This window comes from Protopterus annectens, chromosome 16.part0 (genome assembly GCF_019279795.1).
Source record: "Protopterus annectens isolate FY-2018-M chromosome 16.part0, PAN1.0, whole genome shotgun sequence".
Classification (NCBI taxonomy): domain Eukaryota; kingdom Metazoa; phylum Chordata; order Ceratodontiformes; family Protopteridae; genus Protopterus; species Protopterus annectens.
This window is the reverse complement of record NC_056750.1, coordinates 138,048,241-138,075,419: the sequence shown is the minus strand read 5'-3', so window position 1 is coordinate 138,075,419 and position 27,179 is coordinate 138,048,241. Positions and strand designations below refer to the sequence as shown.

Genomic DNA, 27,179 nt, shown 5'->3' with positions numbered 1-27,179 from the left:
TCTGTGTTGTAATGAGCTGAAATGGCAGAGGCATGGATTTTTATGGAAGAGAAAGATAGGCCCTTGTGAAGCATCTCAGTTAAATATTGCAGAATTTGAGGAATATTGGGCATTGCTGTGCTTATTCCTTGTGCCTGATTCCAGACACAGAATCTTTTCCATTTATCAGCATAAGATTTTCTAGTACTGGGCCTTCTAGCCTCCAAAATGGCATTCAACACAGGTTTGCTGAGAGATGTAACTGGTGAAATTAGTTGATTAGCCATGCTGCAAGATTCAGAGTTTGGAGATGAGTGTGTAGAATTTGATAGTTCTGCTGAGACAGCAAATAAGGTGTCTGAGGCAGGTACCACGGAGGAAGGTGTGACATATTGCTTAGGAGCTGGTACCATTGTTGGCGAGGCCAGTCTGGAGCAATCAGAATCATTTCTGGTTTTCCCTGTCTGACTTTTAGTAATACCTTGGAGAGCAAAGGTAGAGAGGGAAAGGCATAGACTGAAGGATAGAGCATCCACTTTCCAAGCTTTTTTGTGATGGATTCTTGTGCAGAATTTGTCCAACTGATAGATCTTTTTGCATTACCCCAAAACTATGTCTGGGCTCCCTCATTTGCGTGTCAATATGCTGAAGATTTGTGGATCCAGTTTCCATTCATATGGGTCCATAATATTTCTGCTTAGTTCGTCTGCCAGAATATTTTGCTTTCCTGGCAGGAATTGAGCTTGTAGATGTATTTGGTAAGTCAAGGCTGTGTTCCACAAAGCCATGGCTAGTCTGCAAAGGGGGTAGGAATGGGTACCCCCTTGCTTGTTTATGTACCACATGATTGTGGTGTTGTCCGTCTTTATCAGTAGTTGTCCTGGATGAAGAAAGTCCTTGAAAGCTGTTAGAGCATTCTGTACAGCGAGCATCTCTTTCTGGTTGATATGCAGGTGCATTTGATTTGGGCTCCATTCGCCCTGAATGCATCTCCCTGCCAGATGCGCCCCCCCCCCCAAGCACAGTCTGAGGCGTCTGTAGTCAGGGTTTGGGTGGCATGGGGTGGAATGAATGACAGTCCCTTGTTTTGGTGACAGGCCTCTGCCCACCATAGGAACTCTTGCTGCAGGCAAGGAATGATAGGAATCATTGTTTCCAGGCTGTGACAATGTTGACTCCATAAGCTTTTTAGGTATCATTGAAGTTTCCTCAGGAAGCCATGAACCCCAAGGCCTGCAGAATTTGTCTTGCAGATAACTGGGTTTTTGTGGCCACTTGTTTGAAGTAAGTTATCAATTGGATTTATTTTTCTGGCGTGAAGTAAGTCATCTGGGCAGTTGTATTTAAGCTTGCACCCAGGAATGTAATTATTTGAGAGGGTACCAGTTGTGATTTATTTTCATTTATGGTGTACCCTAGGCAAGTTAGAAGCCTTTTTACAAACGCCAGATGCTGTAGAACAGTGTCCTTGTTTTCTGCCTGAATTAGACAATCGTCTAGATAAGGATAAATCTGAATGTTTCTTTGTCTGCAAAATGCAATTACTGGTGCCAGGCACTTTGTGAAGACCCTGGGTGCAGCAGATAAGCCAAAGGGCAGTGCAGAGAACTGGTAATGCAAATAGCCTGCTTTGAAGCAGAGGTATCTTCTGCAAGATTCCCTGATTGGGATATGCAGGTAAGACTCTTAAGTCTAGAGTTACCAACCAGGAATCCTTGCCTAGCATAGGCAGTAACTGTTGTAGAGTCAGCATCTTGAATTTTGGAATGTCCAGGAATGTATTTATGGATAAGTCCAGAATTGGACACCATGATTTGTCTTTTCTGGGTACCAGGAAAAGTCTTGAATAAAAACCTTTTTCCTTTTCCTTTTCTGGTACTGGTTGAATAGCCCCCATATTCATGAGGGACATAACTTGTTTCTGGGCCTCTGCCCACTGATTTGGAGGCAGATCTGACCATCCATTTGGAATTGGCAATGTGTGGAAATTAAATCGATACTATATTTAAAACCCACTTGTCCTGGGTAATTAGATGCCAATTTTGTGCATGAAGTGCTAGTTTTCCCCCCAAAGGGGCTGCCAAAAGATAAGTACTTGGAAAATGGCAGAGGAAAGTCATTGAGACTGTTTACCATAGGGAGATGCCTTGCTACTTCCAGATTTGGAGGTGGAGGCACCCCATTGTTTTGTTCTGCAAGTCCCTTGTGACTAAAACCTGGAGCCTTTGGAGTGTCTGGGTTTGACCTGAGCGGCTCTGGTGGGTACTGAAAAGGACCAATTCTTAGTAGGCCAGTGTCTACTAAACCTGGGTGGCTGCACTTGTATGAATTATTTTACAGTTTGCATAGATTTAGCTTTGGCTTCCATCTTTTTCAAAACTTCTTCTGCCTTATTACCAAATAGACTGTCCTGTTGTAAAGGAGACTCCAACAATTTTGCTTTAACATGATCAGGCAGATTTTGCTCCTTGAGCCTAGCATGCCTTCTTATCACAGATCCAGTTACAGCGGCCCTGCAGGAGGCCTCCAAGGAATCAAAACCACATAAGTATGCTTTCTAACTTGTTCAGCTGAATACAATAAATCCTGTAACTTCATTTTCCACGCAGTCAGAAATCAACATCATTTTCTGTTTAAGTAAGCCCATGATATGCTGCTGATATTTAAGCATATGAAATTGACAGTTTAAAGCCCTGATTGCCAAGCTTGCAAACGTGTAAACCTTCTTACCCCATTTATCCAGCGCCCTGGAGTCTCTATCAGAAGCGGTAGGATTTTTAGCAGTAGAAGCCTTAACACCCTTGGGGCCCTGAGAAATTGTTTCAGGGTCAGCAGTAGGGTTTTTAAAAAGGAATTTGTGGGAGTCAGGAACCCTGTAATATCTGTCTGGCTTACTAGGAGCTGGAGGCAGGGAATCAGGAGCGATGCTGGATTCTGAGAAAACATCATCAACAATGTCTAGAACAGGAGGTATAGCCAAAGGCCTATGCTAAGGAAGAAGGAAATCTCTAAGCCTCTTTTTGGATTCTGAAAAATCCTGACTCTCCCAATGAAAATGTTCCCTTAAGGTATACAAAGTTTCTCCAAAAGAAAAATCCTCAGGAAGAGAAGCAGAAGGGATGGATTCTTCTGCATCAGAGTCCTCATAAGGTGGAATAGATAATTCCTGATCAGAAGAGGAATCAGAAGAAATGGAAACCTGATGTGAAGATTCATAATCAGTGCCTTGCCTAGGCCTCTTAGCAGAAGGGGGATGGAATCCCTTGATCAAGGTAATTAACTCCTCAGCCATTTTGATCATTTCATTTTTAGGCATAGGGGCCTGTGCACGTGGCCCAAGCATCGTTTTTTTAGACATAGAAATTGATTTTGGCCTTAGTTTTGAAGATGGCGGTTTAATAAACAAATCTTTAGGCCTGAAAACACCCACAGAAGCGTGCCTGCTCAGCGGCTCCGGACCCATCTAAGGTAGAGAAATCTGTGGATTCAATACTTAAAGTGTCTTGTGGAATACCGGACTCCAAATGGGTCTCAGTAGAGGCCTGCGAATCAAAAGTAGCGGGGTATCAGGGGCAGGGAAAGCGCCTCACTGAGTACCGATGACTGGCTTAGGAGAAGCTTCGTTGTCAGTTTTGGACCTCGATGGGCTGTCTCTGTCTTTTTTCTTTGCGTTTTTTGTGAATTCCGGTAGTCTGATTGCTAACAGACGACATTTCTGGATAGTTAAATCTTGAGCCAAAATATTTAGATGCAAAAATATACAGACGCTTAATAGTGCATTGGTTAAATTTAGCACAAAACCGACAGCAAGGCACGTTGTGGTCAGGGCCTAGGCAAGGAATACAGTACAAATGAAAATCCTTATGAGGTATTTGCTTCCCACAAGCTGACACTGGTAAGGAGCAAGAAAAACTTTCCCCAACGGAGTACTTGGCTTTAGGTTGAAGACTTCGGTTCTGAAACTCGAAAACGAAAATTTCAGGAGTCGGCCGACTGGCACTTGCGAACTGCTTCTGCTTTGAGCACCGCGCGGCAAGAAAGACTGATGAAAATGGAGTCGGCTGCATGTTTTATACTCCTGACGACCTGACTTCATGGAAGAAGGGACAGCAACTGACGCAGGACCCAAGACTTTGTTAATCAGGCCGACTGAGGGCAACCTGCCAGCAGATTACCCCAAATGTAATGACGGCAACAGTGAAACACGAAGAACATCTGCTTCTGCTTCGGGCACCGCATGGCAAGAAAGACTGATGTAATGACGTCGGCTGCATGTTTTATACCCCTGATGACCTGATGTCATGGAAGAAGGGACAGCAACCGATGCAGGACCCAAGACTTTGTTAATCATGCTGACTGAGGGCAACCTGCCAGCAGATTACCCAAATGTAATGACTGCAACAGTGAAACACGAAGAACATCTAGTAGGGCATATAAAATACTCCATGCTTACTATAGGAATCAGACAAGGTTAGAAATTATTATGAAGCGATTGGATAAGTAATTCACAAATAAACATTGGGTGGACATATGTATGGCTCCCAAGATTTAGGAGTTTTGCTTTGAACAGTTTACATAGCTAATATTATTCTTCAAGCAGACTCCAAACAATTCTTCCTTGGGCAGACAGCAAATGTTGGAGGTGTGAAGGGGAAAAACAGCTGCCTGGGAGCATATGTTTTGGGAGTACAGTGACTTGGCAGACTTTAAAAATCCCTGCATCGTACTGTGTCAGAAATACTTGGCGAGCAAAACAACATAGATAAGGAAATTACTTTTTTGAGCTGGGATACAGGATCTGAATTACCTAAACACAGTAAGGCCTTGTTAAGTTTAATTCTGGTGGTTACCCAAAAAAGGAGTTACTGGAAAATGGAAATCTAAGTCTAAACCAACTGCACATGAAGTAGTAAATATTGTAACAGAGATCAGAAAACTGGAAATTACATCTTTAGAGAAGGGCAGGAGCAAATTACATAGAAATAAATGGAAACAATACATGTAGGAAATGTTTTAGAGGAGGAAAGAGGTTTAGGGAAGTCAGGAATTGACCAATTTATGTAACGCTGGATTAATTATATTGTACAAATAATATATGTGGTGTACAATGTTTGTAACTATGAACAAGTCAACATGGTTTGTTTTCCTTTACATAAAGGTAAATTTGCCTATGTCACAAGTGATAATTCAATAAATGTGTTAAAAATTATAATTCCAGTCCAAAGCAAGGACCGGAGCCTTCCCAGACTGCCGACATAGAAAGTTCTTTCTTCTCAAGCCACAGTAAAAAAAGAGTCATGTCTTTCATTAATGAAACAATTTCCCTGCTAATTGTAACAGCAAAGCAATTATGTCAGCACCTTGATGCAAATGTGTACGGACATGCTAATGGTTATAAGGCAGAATGCACTGAGGTTTGTTTTCTTGTGACAGAAGAATCTTCAGGCTGCAGATTCTCTAATCTGCGGCATCACTACTGACAGTGACAAGGAAGATTTTTTTTTTTTTAGGTGGCAGAACTCACAGTTTGTAAACAAGATTACAAATTATTACCTCGGATCTCCCAACATTAGTTAAGAATATATTCCTTTGATTACAATATGAAGCACACTTGATATATTCTAGTTTCCACAGGTAAAAAAATTCATATTAATATAAAAGAACAGTAGATACAAGAGTTGTGCACATTGTTCTGGACAACTTTCAGTCAGTTCTGATCAATACAAATAAATACAACAGTAATATGGAATACATCAACAAATAGACGGGAAAAAGTACTAATCAATACTGCAAAGAAGTCATGTTGCTATGGTAATGGTCATTAATCATATCTTGCCTGTGGTAGCTGTCCTGTCAAGAAAATGGAATGCATGGTCGGATTCCCCTCAATGGACAGAACTCCCTGGCCCATTAATGTCTGTTATTATTAAAATTTTATGAAAAACAACCATCTGTTAACCAGGTAGGCCCACTGGGCGCAGTCTATTTTCTGAGGTGATTTGGAAGCAATTACTGATTAAGTGACTTGCTCAAGGTCAACAGTAGGCAAACGGGCTGAGGGGCTCAAACCCTGTACTACAGGAAAGTACAGTTATGTAAAAATTTTACCTTAACAGTACATGCTCTTCTCTTCTGTACTGCAATATTCTTAACCTAAGGGATCTCCTGTCTAGGACAGTCAAACATCTGGCCAGTATACCAAAGCCTTTAGATCTTGTACAGAACTGTCCCCAAAATACAAAAAGGAGGCTATGCACATCCAAGTGGAGAAAATACAGAAGGAAAAGGGGATACTCTCAGCCAGGAGGTTAACTACAGTGGATATAAAAAGTACACAGACCTTTGTTAAAATGTCAGGTTTTTGTGATATAAAAAAATGAGACCACAATAAATCATTTCAAAACTTTTCCCACCTTTAATGTGACCTATAACCTGTACAATTTAATTGAAAAACAAACAAATCCGTTAGGGGAAAAAATAAAAAACATACAATAAGCTGGCTGCATATGTGTGCACACCCCTTAAACTAATAATGTGTTGAAGCACCTCTTGATTTAATTACAACATTCAGTCTTCTTCGGTAGGAGGCTATCAGCATGACGCATTTTGACTTGGCAATATTTGCCCACTCTTCCTTGCAAAAGCACTCCAAATCTGTCAGATCGCGAGGGCATCTCTTGTGCAAAGCCCTCTTCAGGTCACCTCACACATTTTCTATTGGATTTCGGTCTGGGCTCTGGCTGGCCATTCCAAAACTTAATTTTCTTCTGGTGGAGCCATCCTTTTGTTGATTTGAATGTATGCTTGGGGTCACTGTTGTGTTGAAAGATGAAATTCCTCAATCTTCAGCTTTTTAGCAGACACCTGAAGGTTTTGAGCCAAAAGTGACTGGTATTTGCAACAGTTCATAATTCCCTCCACCTTGACTAAACCCCCAGGTTTCAGCTGAAGAAAAGCAATCCCAAAGCATGACACTGCCACCATCATGCTTCACCGTGGGGATGATGTTCTTTTGGTGATGCAAAGTGTTGTTTTTGCTCCAAACTTAACTTTTGGAATTGTGGCCAAAAAGTTCAACCTTGGTCTCAACAGACCATAACATATTTTCCGACATGCTTTTGGGAGACTTGTATTATTGTTTTGCAAATTTTAGCTGGGCCTGGATGTTTTTGTGTGTAAGAAAAGGGTTCCGTCTTGCAACCCTACCCCATAGTCCAGACATATAGAGAATATGGAAGATTGTTGTCACATGTAGTACACAACCAGTACTTCCCAGAAATGCCTGCAGCTCCTTCAGTGCTGCTGTAGGTCTCTTGGCAGCCTCCCTGACCAGTTTTCGTCTCGTCTTTTCATCGATTTTGGAGGGATGTCCAGTTCTTTGCAACGTCACTGTTGTCCCATATTTTCTCCCGTTTTTGATGACTGTCTTCACTGTGTACCAAGGTATATCCAATGCTGTGGAATTTTTTTTTTTGCACCCTTCTGAGTGATACCTTTTAACAATGAGATCCCTTTGATGCTTTGTAAGGTCTCTGCAAACCATGCCTTTTGCTGTAGCAGACAACTGAGTAAATGTCAGGAAAATCCTACTAGCACAGTTGAACTTTATTTGGGGTTAATCAGAGTATCTTTAATTGATGGCAGGTGTGCACCCAAGAAGACAATGCTGTAATTAAATCAAAAGGTGCTTCAACAAAGCATTAGTTTAAGGGTGTGGACACTTATGCAACCAGCTTATTGTACATTTTTTATATATTTTCCTCTAACAGACTTGTTTGTTTTTTTCAACTGAATTGTACAGGTCACATTAAATGTGATTAATTAAGGGATTTACTGTGGTCTCATTTTTTATATCACAGAAACATTTTAACAGGGATGTGTACACTTTTTATATCCACTGTAAATAAAAGCCCAAAGGAAACAGGAGGCTTGAGGGAGGGAACCAAATACTGCAACAGTGAAGAGAAGGACATCTACTTCTATGGTAATATTTTACACAACTGTACTATGTCCTTCTACATCACTGTTGCAGTATTCTTACCGAACAGAGAGTACAAAAGGTCAAGAAAAAGTGTGGGAGGTGGAAGGCTGGGAAGGGCCCTCAACAAACCCATGCAGGATGACCACAGCAAAACCTGCTCTGGCCCTAGAAACCACATCCAATTTATAATGCTTAGTAAAGGTATGCACAGAGGATGAAGTAGCAGCTTCAAGGGTGGAATTAATGTCCAAATCCTTGAAGAAAGCACCAGAAGAGGCAACAGCCCTAGTGGAATGAGCTGTAACTGAAATAGACACTTGCCGTGAAAAGAATAGCTAAAGGAAATGGTCTTAGATATACAGAAAGAGAAGGTTTGCTTAGAAACACCTAACCCCAAAGCCCTGCGATGAAAAGAAATAAAAAGCTGGTCATTTTTATGAATGGTCTTAGTTTTATCCAAATAATACCTGAGCTGTCTGTGTAAATCCAAGGTATGCAGGACCTGCTCACTAGCAGACTGTAGAGAAGGAAAAAAGGAAGGGAGCTGTACTGCCTGATTCAAGGAACCTTGGGCATAAGAGAAGAATTAGTACGAGGAGACGCCCTGTCTCTGTGAAAAACCAAAGAAGGAACAGCCATAAGGGCCTGGAGCTTAGAAACCCTCCAAGCAGAAGTAAGAGCAGGCAATAAGACAGTGTTGCAGGGAAGCTGAAACTGCAGTCTCAAAAAGAGCCTGGGTCAATTTTTTTCCAAAACAAGGTTCCAAGGAAGAGGAATAGGTTTCCTTGACGACATAGGATGCCTTTAAGAACTGTTTGACCTCAAAATGAGAAGCCAAAGGAGGATTTGAGGGCAAAGAGGCAGAAATAGCTGACAAAAGGGCCTTTTCAGAAAAATATAAATAGGCCAGGCCAGACTGCAGCAACTCACACAAATGGGAGAGGATCAGAGGGGCCCCCACTGAAAAAAGGTTTTGGCTATGAGCATGGCACCAGACCAAAAATGTTTTCCATTTGGACATATAAAACTTTCTAGTTGTAGGTTTTCTTGCCTCTTGTAAAGCCCTGAGCATGTCCTCAGAGAAGAGGTGCCTAAAAGGGATCAAAACCCAATCACCCAGTGTCAGTTGAAGAGTGGACAAGCGAGGATGGATGAGTGACCCTTTCCCTGTGTGAGGAGGTCCAATCAGTGAGGTAATTTGTGGTAACTGCCCCTGGACAGATGCAGTAAGAGGGGGACCAGTGCTGTCTTGGCCAAAAGAGAGTTACTAGCAAGATTTTTAGGGAGTCCAGATGAATCTTCTGTAGGACTCTTGGAAGTAGATGAAGGGGGGGAGGCATAGAGAAACATCCCCTTCCAGGGTGTCTTCCATGCTAGAATAACACTGTATTCTGGAAACGTAAAAGATGTACCTGCATGTTCACAGTGTAGACAAAAACGTCTACCTGACGAATACCCCACCAATGAACTATGTCCAGAAACCCATTTCAGTGAAGCATCCATTTGTAAGCCTGTGTTTTGGACCTGATCAAAGAGTCTGCTACTAGACTGTGTTCTAAAGGAATACAGTGCCTGTAGGGGTAGCTGATAACTGACAGCCAAATCCTAGGCCTGAAAAGCCAGCCTGCAAAGAAGGCAGGACTGTGTGCCCCCTGCTAGCGGACATACCACATCATTGTGGTGTTGTCAGTATAAATCTTGAGAAGGCCTGAAGAGAGCATTAGGCAAAGAGCCTGAAGGGTCAGAATCAGAGGTCTCAACTCTGCTATTGATGTGGTCTGACTTCTGATGGTGGGGGCAAAGACCTAAAACTTTCAGGTGACACAAGAAGCACCCCCCTGCCATGTCTGTGGTGTTGGTCAACAGTTCTTGAAAAGGAACAGGAGGGTAAAAAGGGACGCCTAGGTTGAGGGTAAGTTGCTGAATCCACCACTCAAATTCCCATTTCAGACAAGAAAGGAGAGGCACTCTGAAGTCCAGAGGATGGCAATGCTGAAGCCAAACTAACTTATGGTACCACTGAAACTTCCACATATGTAGTCTGGTAACAGGCCATGACTTCCAGGGTGCAAAGTAACTCTCTGGTTGGAATGGCAAGTAGAGCAAGGAGGGACTGAAAGAAGTCTGTCATGGATAAAACCTTGGGATGTGGAAGACAAGCTAACATGGCACTATCTGAATCCTGCAGCCCAAATACACATGATCCTGGCAGGGAATCAGGACAGATCTTTGGAAGTTGACAGTGAACCCCAGACTTTGAAGGAGAGAGAGGGTGAACTCTAGAGCCTGTACCAGGCACCTGGAAAAAGGTGCCTGAATAAACAGGTCCTCTAAATAAGGAAAAAAATCTGAATGCACTGTAACCAAATCACAGGAGCTAGGCATTTTGTGAATACTCCTGGAGCAGTAGAGGCCAAAGGGCAAAGCAAAGAAGTGAAAATGAGAGAAGGAAACACAGAAACATAAAAGCTTCATGAAAATAAGGTGAGTAGGAATATGAACATAAGCATCCTTCAGATCTAAGGACACCAGAAAAGCCTGGGAAAACAACAAGAGAAAGCAACCAAAAAAAGTAACCTTGTGAAAGGTATTGAGCAAAGAGAAATCCATAACAGGCATTCAAGAGCCCTCTTTTCAAGGAACTAGGAACATTCTGGAGTAAAATCCTTTTCCTACATGGAAAGGATGGACACGCTGAATAATTCCTTGGTCCACCAGAGACCCAAGAACCCCTGAGAAAAGAGGAAGCTGCTCTCGAGGAGGTTGAGGAATCCCTGAAAATGGAAGGAGGAACTTCCACACCATGAAGTAACTCTGACAGATTATGGACAGAACCCAGCAATCTCAGGTGATGACTTGCCAGTTTGGAAGACAGAGGGAGAGTCGAAGGGACAAGGGAACCTGGCCAAGGGTTAGGGAGACAAAGTGTAAAGTGTCAAACAGAAGCAAGTTCATCAGTTAAAGGAGGCTTCTGAACCAAAGGATCCTAAGAATACTTAGGAGGAGCTCACTTACCACCCTCCCTGTTTTTAGTGGCCCGACAAGGCTGCCTGTGAACAAAAGCAGACCTAGTAGGAAAGCTCCACTGGAACATAGGGATAGGAGACACAAAAATGTTTAAAGGTCATACAAAGCTTTAGCTTTTTCCTGAAGAGACAAACATATGAGAAGCAGCAGTCCTAAAGAGATTTTTATTATCCAAAGGAGCATCTGGCAACTTGACTTTAATGTCTTCAGGTATTGATAGCAAGCGAAGCCAAGAATAGCGCCTCATGACAGACCCAAAGGTAGCAGCTCTGGAAGAGGCATCAGCAGCATCATATCTGTACTTGACAGAGTAGCGAGCCACATGAGAGGTAGAACCCAAAATACAGAGAGCAGAAGATTCTGATTCAGAATCAGGGAGGTCATAAATAACCCGACAAGCCTGGGAAAACAAGCCACAGCATATCTGGTCATGTGGGTCTTATGGCCCTAAAGGCCATAGTGGAAGCAGTATAGACCTTCTTTTCCAATTCTCTCCATGGCCCTACCATCCTTATCCACTGGCAGAAGCTTAGTAGAGGGCAAAAGCTTAGATGGCTTGTCACAGGAGACTGACACCACAGCAGGACAATTAAAAAGGAACTGACAATCCTCAGGAGCCTTACAGAACCAGTCAGGTTTCTTTGGAGCAAGGGACGGAGAATCAGGAGTCTCAAAGGCAGCTATAAAAGGTGTCCAACAATGCAGCCAACACAGGAGGTTACTGTGGAAGGTTTAGGAGTATCCACCTGAAGCAACTCATACTACCTCTTCTGGATATCAGACACCTGAGAAGTAGTCCCTCATTCTGGGTACTATGTCCCCAAAAGACAATTCTTAAAAAGGAGACTCAGGGCTAATGGAGTCCTCTTTATCAGAGCCATAAATCAAAGGAGAAGGCATCTGGAAAGAGTAACACAATGACCCTTCATCAGACTTTGAATCCTCATCCAAGGCATCAGGTTCTTTAGGCCTTTTAGAAAGAGTGGAATTCCAAGGGGGGGGGGGGGTAGGTACAGAAACCCCTTGGGGATTTTTCAGAACCATTAAGGCATTAAACAAACCCTGAGTAAGCTCCTGCCATTCCCTTTGAGGGTTGTTGGGATGTACAAAAGAATGTTTGGTCTTCTGTCTTTTCTTGATAGGGATGTCAGCCCTAAAAAACACCGGAGGTTCCAAATCCGGACGGGATTTAATAAGAGTACCTGGAACCTCTTCCCTCACCAGAATCTGCAGAATCCCTCTAGGGCCCTCCAAGATAAATCAACCGCAGTTCCCCTTCAACGTCCAGAGCAGACACATGGAAAAATGATCCATGCCGACCTTTGACAGGGTCTTGGCAGAGGAAACCAGTCAACAATGCACGGCCTACAGAGCTATCAACCCACTTCTAGTGAAACGTCTGGTGGATGCTGGACAGCTAAAGAATGCAACCAAGATTGCTTAGCCACCTTCTTGCAGTACCTCCGGGTTAACTGATTCTGCCACACTACCTTGAGTTAACTGTTTAGGCCTATAGTTCTCAAGATAGATGGTCAGGGAAGACAACTGACTTCTAAGTGTTTTAGGCACAAACTTCTTACAAATACTACAGGAGGTATGGTCATGGGAAGCACCCAGACAAAATTAAAAGACACTATTTGTACTAATCCTTATGGGGACTGTGCGTCCCACACTAACATTTTTCCTTCTTGGATGACATGAACTCCAGGTAACCAAAGAAAAACAAGACCAACAGTAAAAAGAAAAAACGACCCCAACGGGGCAGTTATCTAATGGTTAGGTATTCAGGGTGTTCGGGCCAACGAGTGATAATGGTGTTCAGACTGGTAGCAAAGAAGTTGTGGGTAACTGCATCTGTACATCACCGTTATGCTCCGTGTTCCTGTGTGGGGAGTATACGTGTGATGTAGAGTTAATACAACATCTAAAGACTTTGGTAGGCCAGATGTTGGGCTAACCTAGCCAGAAGAACCCTTAAGTTAAGAATACTGCAACACTAACACAGGATATCTACAACTCACGACCTTAACCCTCTGTGAAAAACCACAACTGCATCTATCTGCAAAATAAGGTTTTATTCATGATTCTGATACCTAAGCACAAAATTAACTCTCTTTACTAAAGACGATGACGCCCATAACCAGGAAAAGCCGGAAGAAGACTAAAGATGATGACTGTCAGCACTCCAAAGGAGTTACAGCACCTAACTGTGTCATAATGTTAATTATACAATAAATGCTCATTACTACTCAGAAACGAGCACACTGACTGGAGAGCCCAATCAGCATGCCCACTGTAAATCGAGCATATACCAACAGAAAAAGTCTGACTGCTGAAGTACCACTGAGTGACCAGACTTTCTACTGGCAAATGCTGAGGGACAGAGCAAAATATAAGGAAAATCAGATGCATTCTGCAAAACTAAACAAATTAAAACCTACATGAAAAGAAGACTGAAGTGCCTTTATACAAATACATTATTTAAAAAAGGTAAGCAATTTCTTTCTTACATAATGTAATTGTACAACAGCAATAATCCAACTCCTCTTTGTGGGTATATCAGGATTTACAAAATCAGTCACCATCAAATAAAAACACTGTAAGGTACCAATAAAGGCTGTCCTCCTTGTTAAACGTACATAATCCAGAATGCGATAGCCAAGTCACATTCAAACACTTTTATTACGAACCAAGCAAAATAAATTTAGCACTTTCATCTCCTAAGACGGAGACTTCATAAGAATCATCTGCTTTACCATACTGCCGTCATTTAAATAATGTTAAAATTAATTCCATTGGTTGGTCAATTAATAAACTACTTTTAACCCATGACGGTCCAATAAATTGTAATATATGAAAAGTTCATGTTGCTATTAATGTTTTTACAAGGACAAATGTAAGACTTTTAAAAAACAGTTGACCAGGTATAAATCTTTGGCCCTGGACAATTGGTATTTGTCTAAATGCACTGAACAAAAAATAGTGCTGAAAGGCCTAAGGTTGAACACATTTCCTAATAACACTAAAGAAAATACAGAGTTTTTTAAAATTATTAGTAATATTTTGAATGAATGTGGTATAGCAATCCTTAAAGCAATGATTAAAAATAATGAAATGACAATGGAGCAATGTAAATGTGACATAGAGAAACTTAATCAGGAAATAAATGCAGATCTTTTGTTTACTGTTACAGGATATAAAAATATATATTTTAGAACCCTACAGGATGTTGATTTTCTAATAAAAAATCACAAGAGAAAAATTAATAAGCTAGAGAGAGATATGGAAGACTATCAGGAAGGAAGGGCCTACTATTGTAATATTAGAAGGAGAAATGTTGAAATGAATTTACATTACAGTGAAGACAGAGTATGTGAGGTTTCAAGATAGCACATACAATATGTGACACAATGATAGGGATGGATTTGATCTGGGACATGAAAATGCTAACCCAGGTACAGACGACCCTTTAGGGGAAGGACTGAGGAGGTCGGAAAGAATTCGGAATCAGATCAGACAACCCTTCAATGCAGACGTGACGGGGAGGCAACAGGGAAGGGGGAGATACAGAAGATAAAAGATAACATACCTGGGGGTATTGTAATAAGCCTAGAAAATTCATTATTAAATTCAGAAAATCCATCAACAACTTTAATAGATCAACAAGATGCAAATGGAATATATATAGAGGAGAATGGAGCATATGCACAGGATATAGTTAAAGACAAAGGAAAAGTGACAGTGCATATACAGAATAATTTTACCATTTATAATTATACTGATTTGGTGGTTACCAACAACTATTTTAATTTATTTATGAAAGGTTTCACCTTTGTGCCAATAAAAATACCTAAAATAGAAGAAATTATACTAGATGTAAAACCTTTTACCAGGAAATTAAATTTGACATGTATGTTTAAGGACAACCCACAATATATACAGGGGAATATGCTGAAGAAAAGAAGTACCTATAATACCCCTCTGCAGCAGGACATATATAATTTTGAAATGTGTGTCACAAACATGGTGAGGAATGAATATGCCAAGAAAAAGATGACTAGAAGTAATTTAACAACACAACAAAAGGAAATACTCCAAGAATTAACTAACAATGGAAGAATTAGGGTGATGAAACCCAACAAAGGGGGAGGGGTAGTGCTAATGGATCAATGGGATTACACTAATAAGATGTTAAACATTTTGGATATAGGCAGTAGGTATGGTATTGTTTCAAGGAATTAATTAAATATATCATACAAAAGAATAGACCTGTTAGAAGATAATTTATTACAAGGATTGATAGATATCAATTTATTTAATTTTCTAAGTGTACCTAAACCAGTAACACCAGCAATCTTTGGCATCCCCAAAATACATAAGGGATTGGAAACCCCCCCTTTGAGACCCATAGTTACTTCAGAAGGGCCAAAAACCCAACCCTTAGCTATATATGTGGACACAAAGCTAAAGAGGTTTTATTCCATGTATCCACATATTTGGTGGACTCATATGGTTTTTTGAATAAAATTGGTACTAATCCACTTAAGGACAATCTTGTATTCCTAACAATAGACGTCAAAGATTTATTTTCGGTAATACCTCACAGTGAAGGTTTGGAGTGGTTGAAAACATGCTTGGTGAATTTGATTTTTTGACCCCAGATGAATTTAAACTAGTTTATATAATTATGTTATATCGGGAACAACGGCATGTATTTAAATCCAGATTTTTGTCACAACATTGTGAGATATTACCATTTTTTGGATGATATTTTCACCTTATGGGAAGGTACTCAGGAGATGATACTTGAATTTATGAATTTTATAAATCATAGTACTGATTTTTTACAATTTACTTTTGAAACTAAAATGGATAAAATACATTATTTAGATGTTAGGATTAATAAAAATTATGAAAATAAAACATATAGATCCAACATATATAGAAAGGAATGTTATTCCAACTCATATCTGCATTATCAAAGTGATCACCCCCACTACCTTAAAAAGAAGATCATAAAGGGGCAGATGATTAGAGCGGCAAGAATGAGATTGGATATGATGGACTTCATGAAAGAAGTGGACAATGTCCACAATATATTTAAGGAAAGGAGGTACCCAGATATGATGATTGAGAATATTAAGAAAGAAGTGGTAGAAAAATGGGGTATGTTGTATTTACCACTACTGACTAGTGGACAAATTACAAGAAATAGTGAATTAAAGAATAACATACAACAACTTGGAACACAACTACCCTATTTAATTTTGACCTACCATGCAGAAATGGAGTGGATAAAGAAATGCATTAATGGGATTTGGAATATGCTTAGTAGAATGCCAACAAGAGTGGAAGTATTTCAAAAACCTTTAAGATATAGTTTTAGAAGAAATGTGAATTTTTAAAAAATATATTGGAGAAAAAACGGAGTGACAACAGAGATGGGGCATGTGTAAGACTTGGCACTTTTAAATGTGGGAGATGTGCTCAATGTCCATTTATAGCTGGCACAAAGGAATTGACCATACCCAGCATTCATTTTAAGCTCAAGAGTTATACATATTCTAGTTGCTACACAAAGGGAGTAGTATATTTGGCATATTGTAAAACATGTTGGGCATATTATGTGGGCAAAACCGAACGGAATTTAAGAGTTCGTATATATGAACATATACGGGATATAAAAAAAAAAAAAATGAAAATAACGCCCTATATAGACATGTTAAAATGTAGGAATACGGACTTTAAATTTTGGGTATTAGAAGAAGTGAGGCACAATGAAAGGGGAAGTGATTGGGAGACGCACCTGGAATTTCGGGAAATGATATGGCAGCTAAGATTGGATGCTTGCAATAGTCTGGGCATTAATGATCATATTACCATCATACCAGCTTTAAAGCTACTCTCACTAGACCCAAAGAAATGTATACAATATATAAAATAATATATAAAATATACAAATGCTATTCCCGGGGTTGTAAGCAACAATAATTCCATTGCATATCCATCACAGACTAATTTTATATTCAATTTATATTTAACCATTTATATGAATAAGTGGTTTTATTAATGACATTTCAACAATGTATTTAATTAATTTATTCATATGCATTTAGATGAAATTTTAAATTATGACTTTTAGAAGATGAAATGTAATGCACCATAGTACTTTTGATTAATGAGACATATATATAGCATATACAATATTATACGTACATCCTCTGATTTACTATAATTGGAAAATGTGAACCTGTGTTTTATTTATTTATTTCTTATGCTTAGTGTTATAGAAGTTAGCACATTTAGGAATTGTAGTAGGGTGTTTCTATTGTGTGTGAAATAATTAATTGATCTGCATTTAATTATGTATATAACTTTTTAATTTTATTTATTTATATTACAAAACATTAATAGCAACATGAACTTTTCATATATTACAATTTATTGGACCCTCATGGGTTAAAAGTATTTTATTAATTGACCAACCAATGGAATGAATTTTGACATTATTCAAATGACGGAAGTATGGTAAAGCAGATGATTCTGATGAAGTCTCTGTCTTAGGAGATGAAAGCGCTACATCTGTTTTTATTTATTTTGCTTGGTTCGTAATAAAAGTTTGTGAATGTAACTTGGCTATCGCATTCTGGATTATGTACATTTAACAAGGAAGGCAGCCTTTATTGGTACCTTACAACGTTTTTCATTAAGGTATATCAGGATTTACCCATGGCTGGCTTTTGTTTAATTACTCAGGCTTCACCCTCGTGATAAAGCCCTACCAGCTGTGGGTAAACCCTGAGTCGTGGATTACTGCTTAATTACTGCTGACTCATTAATTTGTGATACTCATGTCTCTGTCCAGCTTTGTGAAAGCTTGTATGTCCTTAATGTTGCCTAACCTATTGTATTTATACATCGTATTTACTCAAAACATATTTTAAAGCATCTGATTTATTTTAAGTGCATCTTGGTTAAAAGATCAATTGCTCCAGTTCACCAATGTCCTAAATATAGAAAAATAACAAATAATTGTCTGCCATTTTATTGAAATGGACTTTTTATATACGGGTGACATGAAAATGACACAATACTGCAGAAACGTCTGCGAAGGAAACACTTTGGGTTTTCTGTCTTCTGCAGTCATGCTATACACATTTCCTGGATCTGTATCCGTAAATTTTTTTTTTGTAGTATAACTATAGCGGTATTATCCCTGCCCAAGTTAACCTCAGAAGTACAGCACCACTTACAACAAGTCCAGCAGCACATGCAGCAATCACGAATCCCATCAGGAAGCACAGGATACACCTCTTCCTAGGGTACCGCCTGCCGATGGAGGAGCTAGAAAAATGGTAGACAGGAAGAACAGGGTCAGTACTTCGCAAAAGTAGGAAGAGACAGTACAAACTACAATTAGTTAACTTACTGCTAGGCGACAGTTTTTGCACAAAACACTGTTAAACAACAACAACAAACAAACTGAATACAATAAATGCTAATGCACCACATCTCTTCAGCTGTAAACCACGAACTTGAATGGTAAAAAATAGATACTTTAATGACAAAACATACAATGTTAGTGCTTTCCTTTAAATCTCTGTTAAACTTCCTCAGACATTTAAAATATGTTACATCATTTCCTTTTATATCGCCACTTTGTTTCCCATTGGACTCTCATTAACATAAATTAGCATATACATAAATAATACCATTTGAATCTATCTAAATACATATTATCAACCCAATATGTGGATTTGCTCACAAAAAACTTGAACTACTGCAGCAATGTACATTTTTAAAAAATACTGAATTGGCATTTAAAATATTTAAAACTTTTAAAAAGTCATAAAATTATTTTTACGTAGAGAAAATGTAAGAAATGTAAGAACTGAAATAATGTTGCAGCAAGATGATTTTAAGCAAGAAAAATGTAAATATTTACAAATAAATAAACATTATAACAACATGTAAAAAACTGACCAATTATACATAGCACATAAATAACTTAAAATGCATGCCATTAAACAATTTTCTTTCTTTGTAATGCTTTTAATTTTAATACAGGTGCTATAGAAGTGTGTTCATTAATTCCTGGCCACTTATTGGCTTGAACTCTAATTTGCCATTTTAGTTCTTTGAGTTCTGATAATATGTATTTAGATAGATTCAAATGGTATTATTTATGTATATGCTAATTTATGTTAATGAGAGTCCAATGGGAAACAGTGGCGATATAAAAGGAAATGATGCAACATATTTTAAATGTCTGAGGAAGTTTAACAGAGATTTAAACGAAAGTGCTAACATTGTATGTTTTGTCATTAAAGTATCTATTTTTTTACCATTCACGTTCGTGGTTTACAGCTGAAGAGACGTGGTGCACTGGCATAACAAGCACTGTGATCAAGAGCAAAACATCTTCTAGCAATATAAAACTAAAGGACTTCCCCAACTGTCAGCAGACAGAAAGCAACGTAAAAGATACAAGATGAAGTTTCTACATATCCCTCCCTAACAGAGGGGTCTCTTCCTCTCACTAGCAGGAAAATGCTACACCAAACAGGAGTCAAAGCACTAATCTAACTCTAAAAGCAAGATATCAACACAATGCCTTGGTTTGGGGAAGAGGAATGGGTAGATATCTGTACCTTTTGCAAAGATCCTTGAAGAGTTAACATGACAAGTTCTTTAAGTGTTGTGATCTCTTACTTTCAAGGGGGATGGAATCCATACAATTGGAAACAGAAGCCCATTGAACCCATAAGTAGAAAGCAAGCCCCCTACCACCACAAACCTCTGCCCAACACCAAGCGCTGGTATCTTGTCCCTGGCAATATTTGAATATGTCTCAACTGATGAGGCTGGTCCTGAAAGACCAACTTTAGCCATGGCCCATGCTGTAGTTGTATAAGAGAAGAAATGCAAAACAATGCACAAAACAGAGAACAGTTTCTAAAACAAAACAGGGTGCAATACCTTTTAACAAAACAATCACCGAGTATCAACATCATGTGCATCAAAATGCAGAGTTCTAGTACCACAGTTCAAGACCACCAAAGGAAAAAAAAACATGCTACTTGCAGCCTTCAGACTTTTTTATTCCTTTAAACCCCTCTGAGAGTCTTCTGCTGGCAGCATATCCATGGGGAAAGAACCTGGCTAGAAGGCTCTTTATCTGAAACTTAAATTTCCTTGGTGCCAAGAAACAGCAGTGCTTGGACAATGCAGTACTTAAAAATGCTTCACAAAGGTTCAATACCTCTGCCAATAAAGGGACAGTATTCACATGCTGAAATTTAACACACACAGGTACAGCAGACATTGGTACATTTTCTTTTACTGTGGGCCACTACGCTTTTTCATTGGTAATGTGGTGATTTCAACTGTCCGATAACATGACCAAGTAATACTTTTTATCAGGGCTGCCGATAACATGACCAAGTAATACTTTTTATCAGGGCTGCTTGCAAGTAACATTCCTGTCGGAGATGCAAACACAAGCGGTGGAATTTTGATTCCCCTTCCTGCAGGTAATATTCTTTCATGCGTTAACAGCAAGGTCATTTCCTAGAGTAATCTGTCTTGTTTGCTTTGTATGAGAAAACCAAATAGGGCCGAGTCAAACCTACACGTTTGTGGATTTATACATTTTCAAGTGAATGCCCCCTGTGGATAAACTGTAATTAAGTTGGTGGTTTACATTAGTATAAAAGCAGTAACGACCTTTCATAACAGCTGTCAGACTGTTAAGAAGTGAAAAACTAATGGCCAAATAGTGAGGTCAGGAGTATCTGTGTTGCTAGTTACATTCAACAGTGGTGGTTACAGGGATGTCTACATGTACATTTTTTTCCTGACCAGATCTTCTTAAGGAATACACCTCACATTATATTCAGTGTTCAAAAACTTACAAACTGTCAAATTTATTCTCCCAGAATATATTCCACCACTTCATACTGAGATGAATCAAACAGATTTAGTTTTTATGCCTTTCTTTACCTCATATTTTATGAAAACAAATGATACCTGCCCTCTTCTGTACAGCACTTCCTTGTGAGGAGATGGCAATATTAGAGAATCTTGTCTTCATTGTTTTAAAATTCAAGCAAGCACTTCAGTGGACACCATTACTTCATGTGGTAGGAAATATAACTTTATGAACCATTATCCTCTGTGAATGAAGTGAACCCCGCGGTTGTGGTGCTGCGGTAGCGTTGTCGCCTCACAGTAAGATGCTGTCCGGTTCGATTCTCAGCTAGAGCGTCTTCTGCATGGAGACATGCGTGAATGGGCATACCTTCGTTGAAGGTTGTGCGTCAGGCCTGGCAAGCCAGTATGTAAAAATCAACTGCCAATCATTAGCGGACCGGAGTTCCGCTGTGGCGACCCCTAACCGGGAAAAGCCGAAAGACACAAACATCCTCTGTGAATGAAGTGAAACAGACCTTTCATGACAAAAGTATTGTCCAAGAACTTTTTTTTTTTTAATACTGAGCAAAATCACACCAGATTCTCTCACTTTTGCATGCTTACGCTCTGCCCAAACTTTCTCATCCCATTGAGCTTTCATCATCCCAGTCTCTTTTCTTTCCCGAATATACTTCTTATCTAACATTCTTCATCCTGTCCTTTTACAACTGTGTACACTTCTAAACTTAAGTTCTACTGAAATGGACATTTTCTGTGTGACCAGACAGAAAAAGGCAACCACAAACACTTTGGGATGGGAACATTTGGTGTCTTAAAATCCTGCATCTGCAACAAATGTAAGGTTTTATAACATACATATTCTGCTAATGCTCTTACCCACAGGGTGATCTTGAGGGCAATCAGATAAGAAAATAATGGACAGGTTTAGAGGCATGTGGGCTATATTAGTGAACTTATTTACTATCAAAACGTCGACTCTCACAACAAAATCTATTCAATTGCTCAAAGTGACATTTTGAATTTGGTAATGTCACTTTTACAGAACGTCGGAAATCATCACCTCGACATCTCCATTTGAACTTAGTTAAAATGTAAGGAGGTGACATTAGACACTCAGGCACTTGTGCTGAAGCTGCCGTAGGAATTATACATCTACAGCACACGTTTTTACAGTTTTGGAGGGAGAGCAAGCCCCCCTGCACCCCCCCATGTGGGGGGACCCCCTGCATATTACATATTCCAATTCCAAGATCGCACTACAGTGGGGAAAAGGGTACATTTCCCAATCCCCACTGTAGTGTGATCTGTTAACAAAACGTTGACCCCATATTAGCAAATGCACAATACCACTGGCTAATGTGTATTCAAACATTTCCGGATCGGCATTATGGAAACTGCAAAACATGCATTCGACCATCCTAGTTTCGCATAAGTGCCGTTCCACATTTTGATAGCAAACCTACTGAAACATAGTCTAGAAACAGTGAATGGTCCACAATAAGGTCAATAAAGCTTACTTGTGAACTCATCCATTCTTCCTAATGTGACCATCACCCATAAATGACCACAGGGTATACAACTTAATGTGATCCACTGTAATCTCGTGCGGCAACTGACCTATTATCTTACATCTACAGATATATTATTGCAGTACAGAGGAAATCAAGTGTCTACAAAGTGAGGATAAAAGGGAAACTGATCATGATCAGACCTACGGAAATGGAGCACTACGGAAGAGAAATGGAAACTGCTCCTGATCGGACTTTTAGAGGTGGAATATTCTGCAACAGAAATGACTGAGTTCTGTTCCACAAACCTGGACATGAGGGCAAACTCAAGAATATATGCTAATGGTTCTGCAATCTGAAATATTTAAAAAGTGTGAGCAAAGGGAGTCAAGCACACAGGTGCTTTTCTATGAAGAAATTTTTGAGGATGGACTTTTTTTTTTTGCAACTTGTCTGCCAGCCAGCCATCCCCCACCTATAAGCCCATTTGTTCCTCATCAGGGTGAGAGCTGTCACTGGCCCACTCACTTTTCCTGTGAGGACAGAGATGATCACGGAGCCATCCTTCAGGCTCCACTGGCCCCAGGAGCTCTTAAGACCTCTTAGAAGCTTCTAAGGGATGCTACTGTTGTCGGTCAATAGGGGACATGCACAAAAGATTCCCTGGGTGACTGCTCCTTGACCTACACAACTATGCTGCAACAACCTGTCCCCCTCTGGTCTGGAGTACATGGACTGCCCCATCCAGAGCTCTCACTGGCTGTCACCCAAGTGGGGAGCTAGGCCACCTTCCTTCCCCCAAAATGAACAAGGAGAGAGCTGCTCACTCCCTTGCTACTTATTCCAGTCCCAATGTCTGCTAGATAAACATAAGTCATCTTGGTCTCAGGTCAGGTTTTATCCCTCTGCACCATGGAAGGGAGATTAGAATGGACGTTACATTTTTGAAATTGATGTTATGACTGGATGGGTTGCCTGAAGCAGAAAACAGATGAAAGCAGATTTAAACAAGTGCCACCTGGGGATAAATTTAGGGACGGAGCTGGGCACCTTAACCACAGTGCCCATGATCTGTATACAACGTGTAGCAATGATCTTTTCCCAAGTTCTTCAGTTTAGCGTAGAATCTCCTATGTTGCTTGCAGAGTTGCTTCCATTTACTCTGCATGCCATTTTATTTAGCCCAGCTGTCCTTAACAATACGTGACTTCTGAATACAAAGCGTCTGATCCTTAAAAGGGGAAGCAGTGTCAAATAGACATTAGTAAAAGCATTTCATCTGATTTGGGGTATGCAGAAGAACTAATCCTCATATGCCTGCCAACTTCTAGTCAACTACGCAAATGTTTCGTCCCCCATAAATCCAAATTTATTTTTAAACGCTTAACAGGTAGCTTCCTTTAGTGACAATGGCGGGTTATTTCATGTCTTAACAATCCTACTACTTCCCCAATGTCTTCTGTGATGCTAAAAACCACACAATTTTCAATGCTTCCCAACTTTTACATCTTAGGTATAGATTTGTATCCAGACTGATATACCTATGAACCTATCAGGATACACTTAGGAAGCTTGGCTAGTTTGTCAGGGCCCTTATGGTCATTGGAGTAGTATATACCCATGAACCTACTTGGAAAACATGGTATCAGGATGGCTTTATATCAAGATTAGGTCTCCACTCCTATTTCTAAATCACGGAAAGAACAAAGTGGCTCTCTTGTTAATAGTTTCTTATGTTAACTTCATATTAATACTTCCACTATACTTAACATGAAAGCTTTCTCTTCTTTTCATGCGTTTTTTTTTAAAGCAATACTTTGTACCGGACATCCCTATTCCATTTTATATACAACTAATGCATTAGTTACAGGGATCAGAACAACTGGATCCCTGAATTACATGAAGTGTAATATGCCTGCGCTAAGCTTACTTGCTTAGTTAAAAACTGTATCCACATAAGCACTCCAGCAAAAGGAGCTGATGGCACTTATAACACCCAATATCCAGGTCATCAAACTGCCCTGCCTTAACAATGTTTACTTTTGTTTAGTTTGTACTCTGTCCAACTTGGTATTTCCCAATCAGATTATACTTTTCGTGTTCTGTGGATTAGCCTGTGTGATCCACTTAAAGATCTTGCAGAATGAGTGGTACAATTTTCACGGAGAGTGACAAGATGTTTATTATTACCTGCATACTTGACCAAGGGATTGATATCCATGGTATACATGAAGAGAGAATGTCCTTAACCGAGGTACAGGGATCACTCCTTCATAATGACATTTCATCCTTGTGTTTTCCCTTACTTTGATCTGCTATTTCTGTGCCCAAGCAGTTGTAACATAATTACATAAGAAACCTATAGACACTGGACCCAACCCAATTTGGTTTCGTCAAGAGCAGGTCATGCCTACTCACCTTGGTGCACTCAACAAAGCGATGGAAGAGGGCATAACGGTTCACACTGCCTACCTTGACCTGGCCAAGACATCTGAAAAAATACCTGACTCGGGCATTGTTGACAATACTTAAGAGGTTGGGTATAAACCCATATGTCACCCAGTGGATATACAGCAAGTTCATGGACAGGACCCAGGAAGTTAGAATTTGTGAGCCCACCTCTACGACAAAGCCAGTCATAAACTAAATCCCTCAAGGATTGGTCCTGGGTCTGCTCCTTTTTGTGATTTACTTCTCTGAAGCAAAGGCTAATGTCAAGGTCCTCTGGCTGACTAAATCTGCAGATGATTGCAAATTAAGAGCAGTCACGGAATCTCCCACTGACAGAAATGTTTCCATGAAGGACTGACACAGACAAATAACTTGTATCAGAGCCAAGGACTAAAACGAAATGCAAAGACCTGCATAACAGTATCCTTCAGGAAGTCATTCACCCCAGTAACTCTTATACTGACAAAACACCCCTAAGAATTGACCCACTAGTCAGGGACTTGTGGACACACAGTAGTTTAAACTTTGACCATCACATGTCTACAGTAATGAGGAAGTCATTCTATGTTGTGCAACTTATAAATGTTATGGCATCTAGGTCCAAGAAGGTCATTGCCCCACTGTAATGGGCATTTTTCAGACCTACCATTGAGTACAATACCCCATTTGGGATGTGCCTAAGCAAGCCCATCCAACAACTGGGAACGTCCTCAGAGATTCCTCACTAAAGGATTACAGGGCTTAAGTAACATGTCCTTTGCAGACAGTCTCAATGCCCTATCCCTGTATTCAGTCTCCTACAGGCTGTTGAGGAAAGATCTATGCCTGGCATACAAGACATAGTCAAACCCCACCCTGACTGACCTGCCATATCCGTAAAACAAACAGCACCAGAATTATCCATTCTAAAGACTTAAACCTTGTCTGGGATATAAATAGGACCTGCTGGAGAGATAGACATGTCCCAGAAACTACCCCTTCCCTGCTTCACATGGATGGGGAGCCTGTTCCAGAATTCCTCCCTAACCCAATTCAAGTGCAAGTTCGACAACTGGATAGTGAGCTGGAAATTAATTCCTGGTTTGGCACCTAGGTTTCTAATCGACAGGGAAAACCTGTAAATGGTTCATCTACCAGGTCCCTGCTTACACATCACGGGTACCAGAACTTGTCAGAGATTTAGGATGCAAGGTTAGGCTTAAAAAGGCCCTTGTGATCATTAGCCTAGTACACACCTATGAAGCTATATGTCACAATGTCAACTGATACACAAAGGAGCACTTCTAAGCAGGTGTACAGCTGATGGCATCCACATCCGCTATCCCCAACCTAGCCTCTCAACGTTTTGCGCTTCCTTGCTTGAGGTATGTGCTTTACAGGTCAATGCATACCACAATATCACACGCCAGCACTGGCTAACTCTCTTCTTTCCCAATCCACTGAGCGAGTCTGCAATAAACAATCAAACAGCACTGTAAGAGGATATACAAAACATACACAGGCCTGACTTTACAAGGGTCGCTAAATGCCAGATTCAGAGTCAAACCGCAAGCAATAATGGTTTAAGAAGGTGTGAACTGACAACCAAGTGAAGAGTGGCATAAAAGTTCACAATGAAGACATTTTTGATGTGAAAAGACAGAAAAAGGAAAAAAAAGAGCAGAGTTTCCAATGAGTGGTTTGTCTGCCTCACAAAAACTCACAATGTAGTTAGTGACTTGTCTTAAGCCCTCTTTCTCTGGAACAAATGGAATAAAACACCTGTTCCAGCTTCTAGAACTCATGTACTTGCTTCTGGTAGAACCCAAGCTGAGAATACATACCTATAACATGAAGTGATATTTCTCTTCAGATTTCTGTCTCATAAAAAAGAAAACAAAAGGATGACTGGATTAAGGCAAAGTCTAGCATCACTTCTGACAGGAAACAATGGGTAGTCCAAAGGGTCATCTGATTCTTGTTAAAGTCAAAATGTATACATGGGCAACAATTAAATATCCTCCAAGAATTTAAGTTCACTGTTGCCAAACCTGCAGGCTTGAAAGCCAGATAAATAAACCTGTAAATCATGAAGTTAAAGTCCCAGGAAGGGGAAACTCATCAAAAGAAGGAAGGAAGAAAATGCAGCACTCTCCCTAAGGGGGCTAATTGACCAGACTGTGCTTGGCCACAGTCCAGCCCTCCACCAGAAATGCCAGAAACATGCACCATAATCATAATGGAGATCCAAATCATACAGGTGCTTGAAACAAGTCAGAACGATTTGTAAAGTAACCAAAATGAGGAGGCATAACATGCTT

The 27,179-nt window shown here is 40.0% G+C and overlaps 1 protein-coding gene across 1 annotated transcript in view; it reads right to left on the bottom strand.

Annotated features, from left to right (window-relative positions):
• PIP4P1 (phosphatidylinositol-4,5-bisphosphate 4-phosphatase 1) overlaps positions 1-27,179 on the bottom strand; it is a 530,596-nt gene that overhangs the window by 62,348 nt on the left and 441,069 nt on the right. Inside the window, exon 6 of the mRNA XM_044057994.1 lies at positions 18,241-18,331. Within this exon, the coding sequence (XP_043913929.1) occupies positions 18,241-18,331 (91 nt within the window). The remainder of the gene's footprint in view (positions 1-18,240; positions 18,332-27,179) is intronic.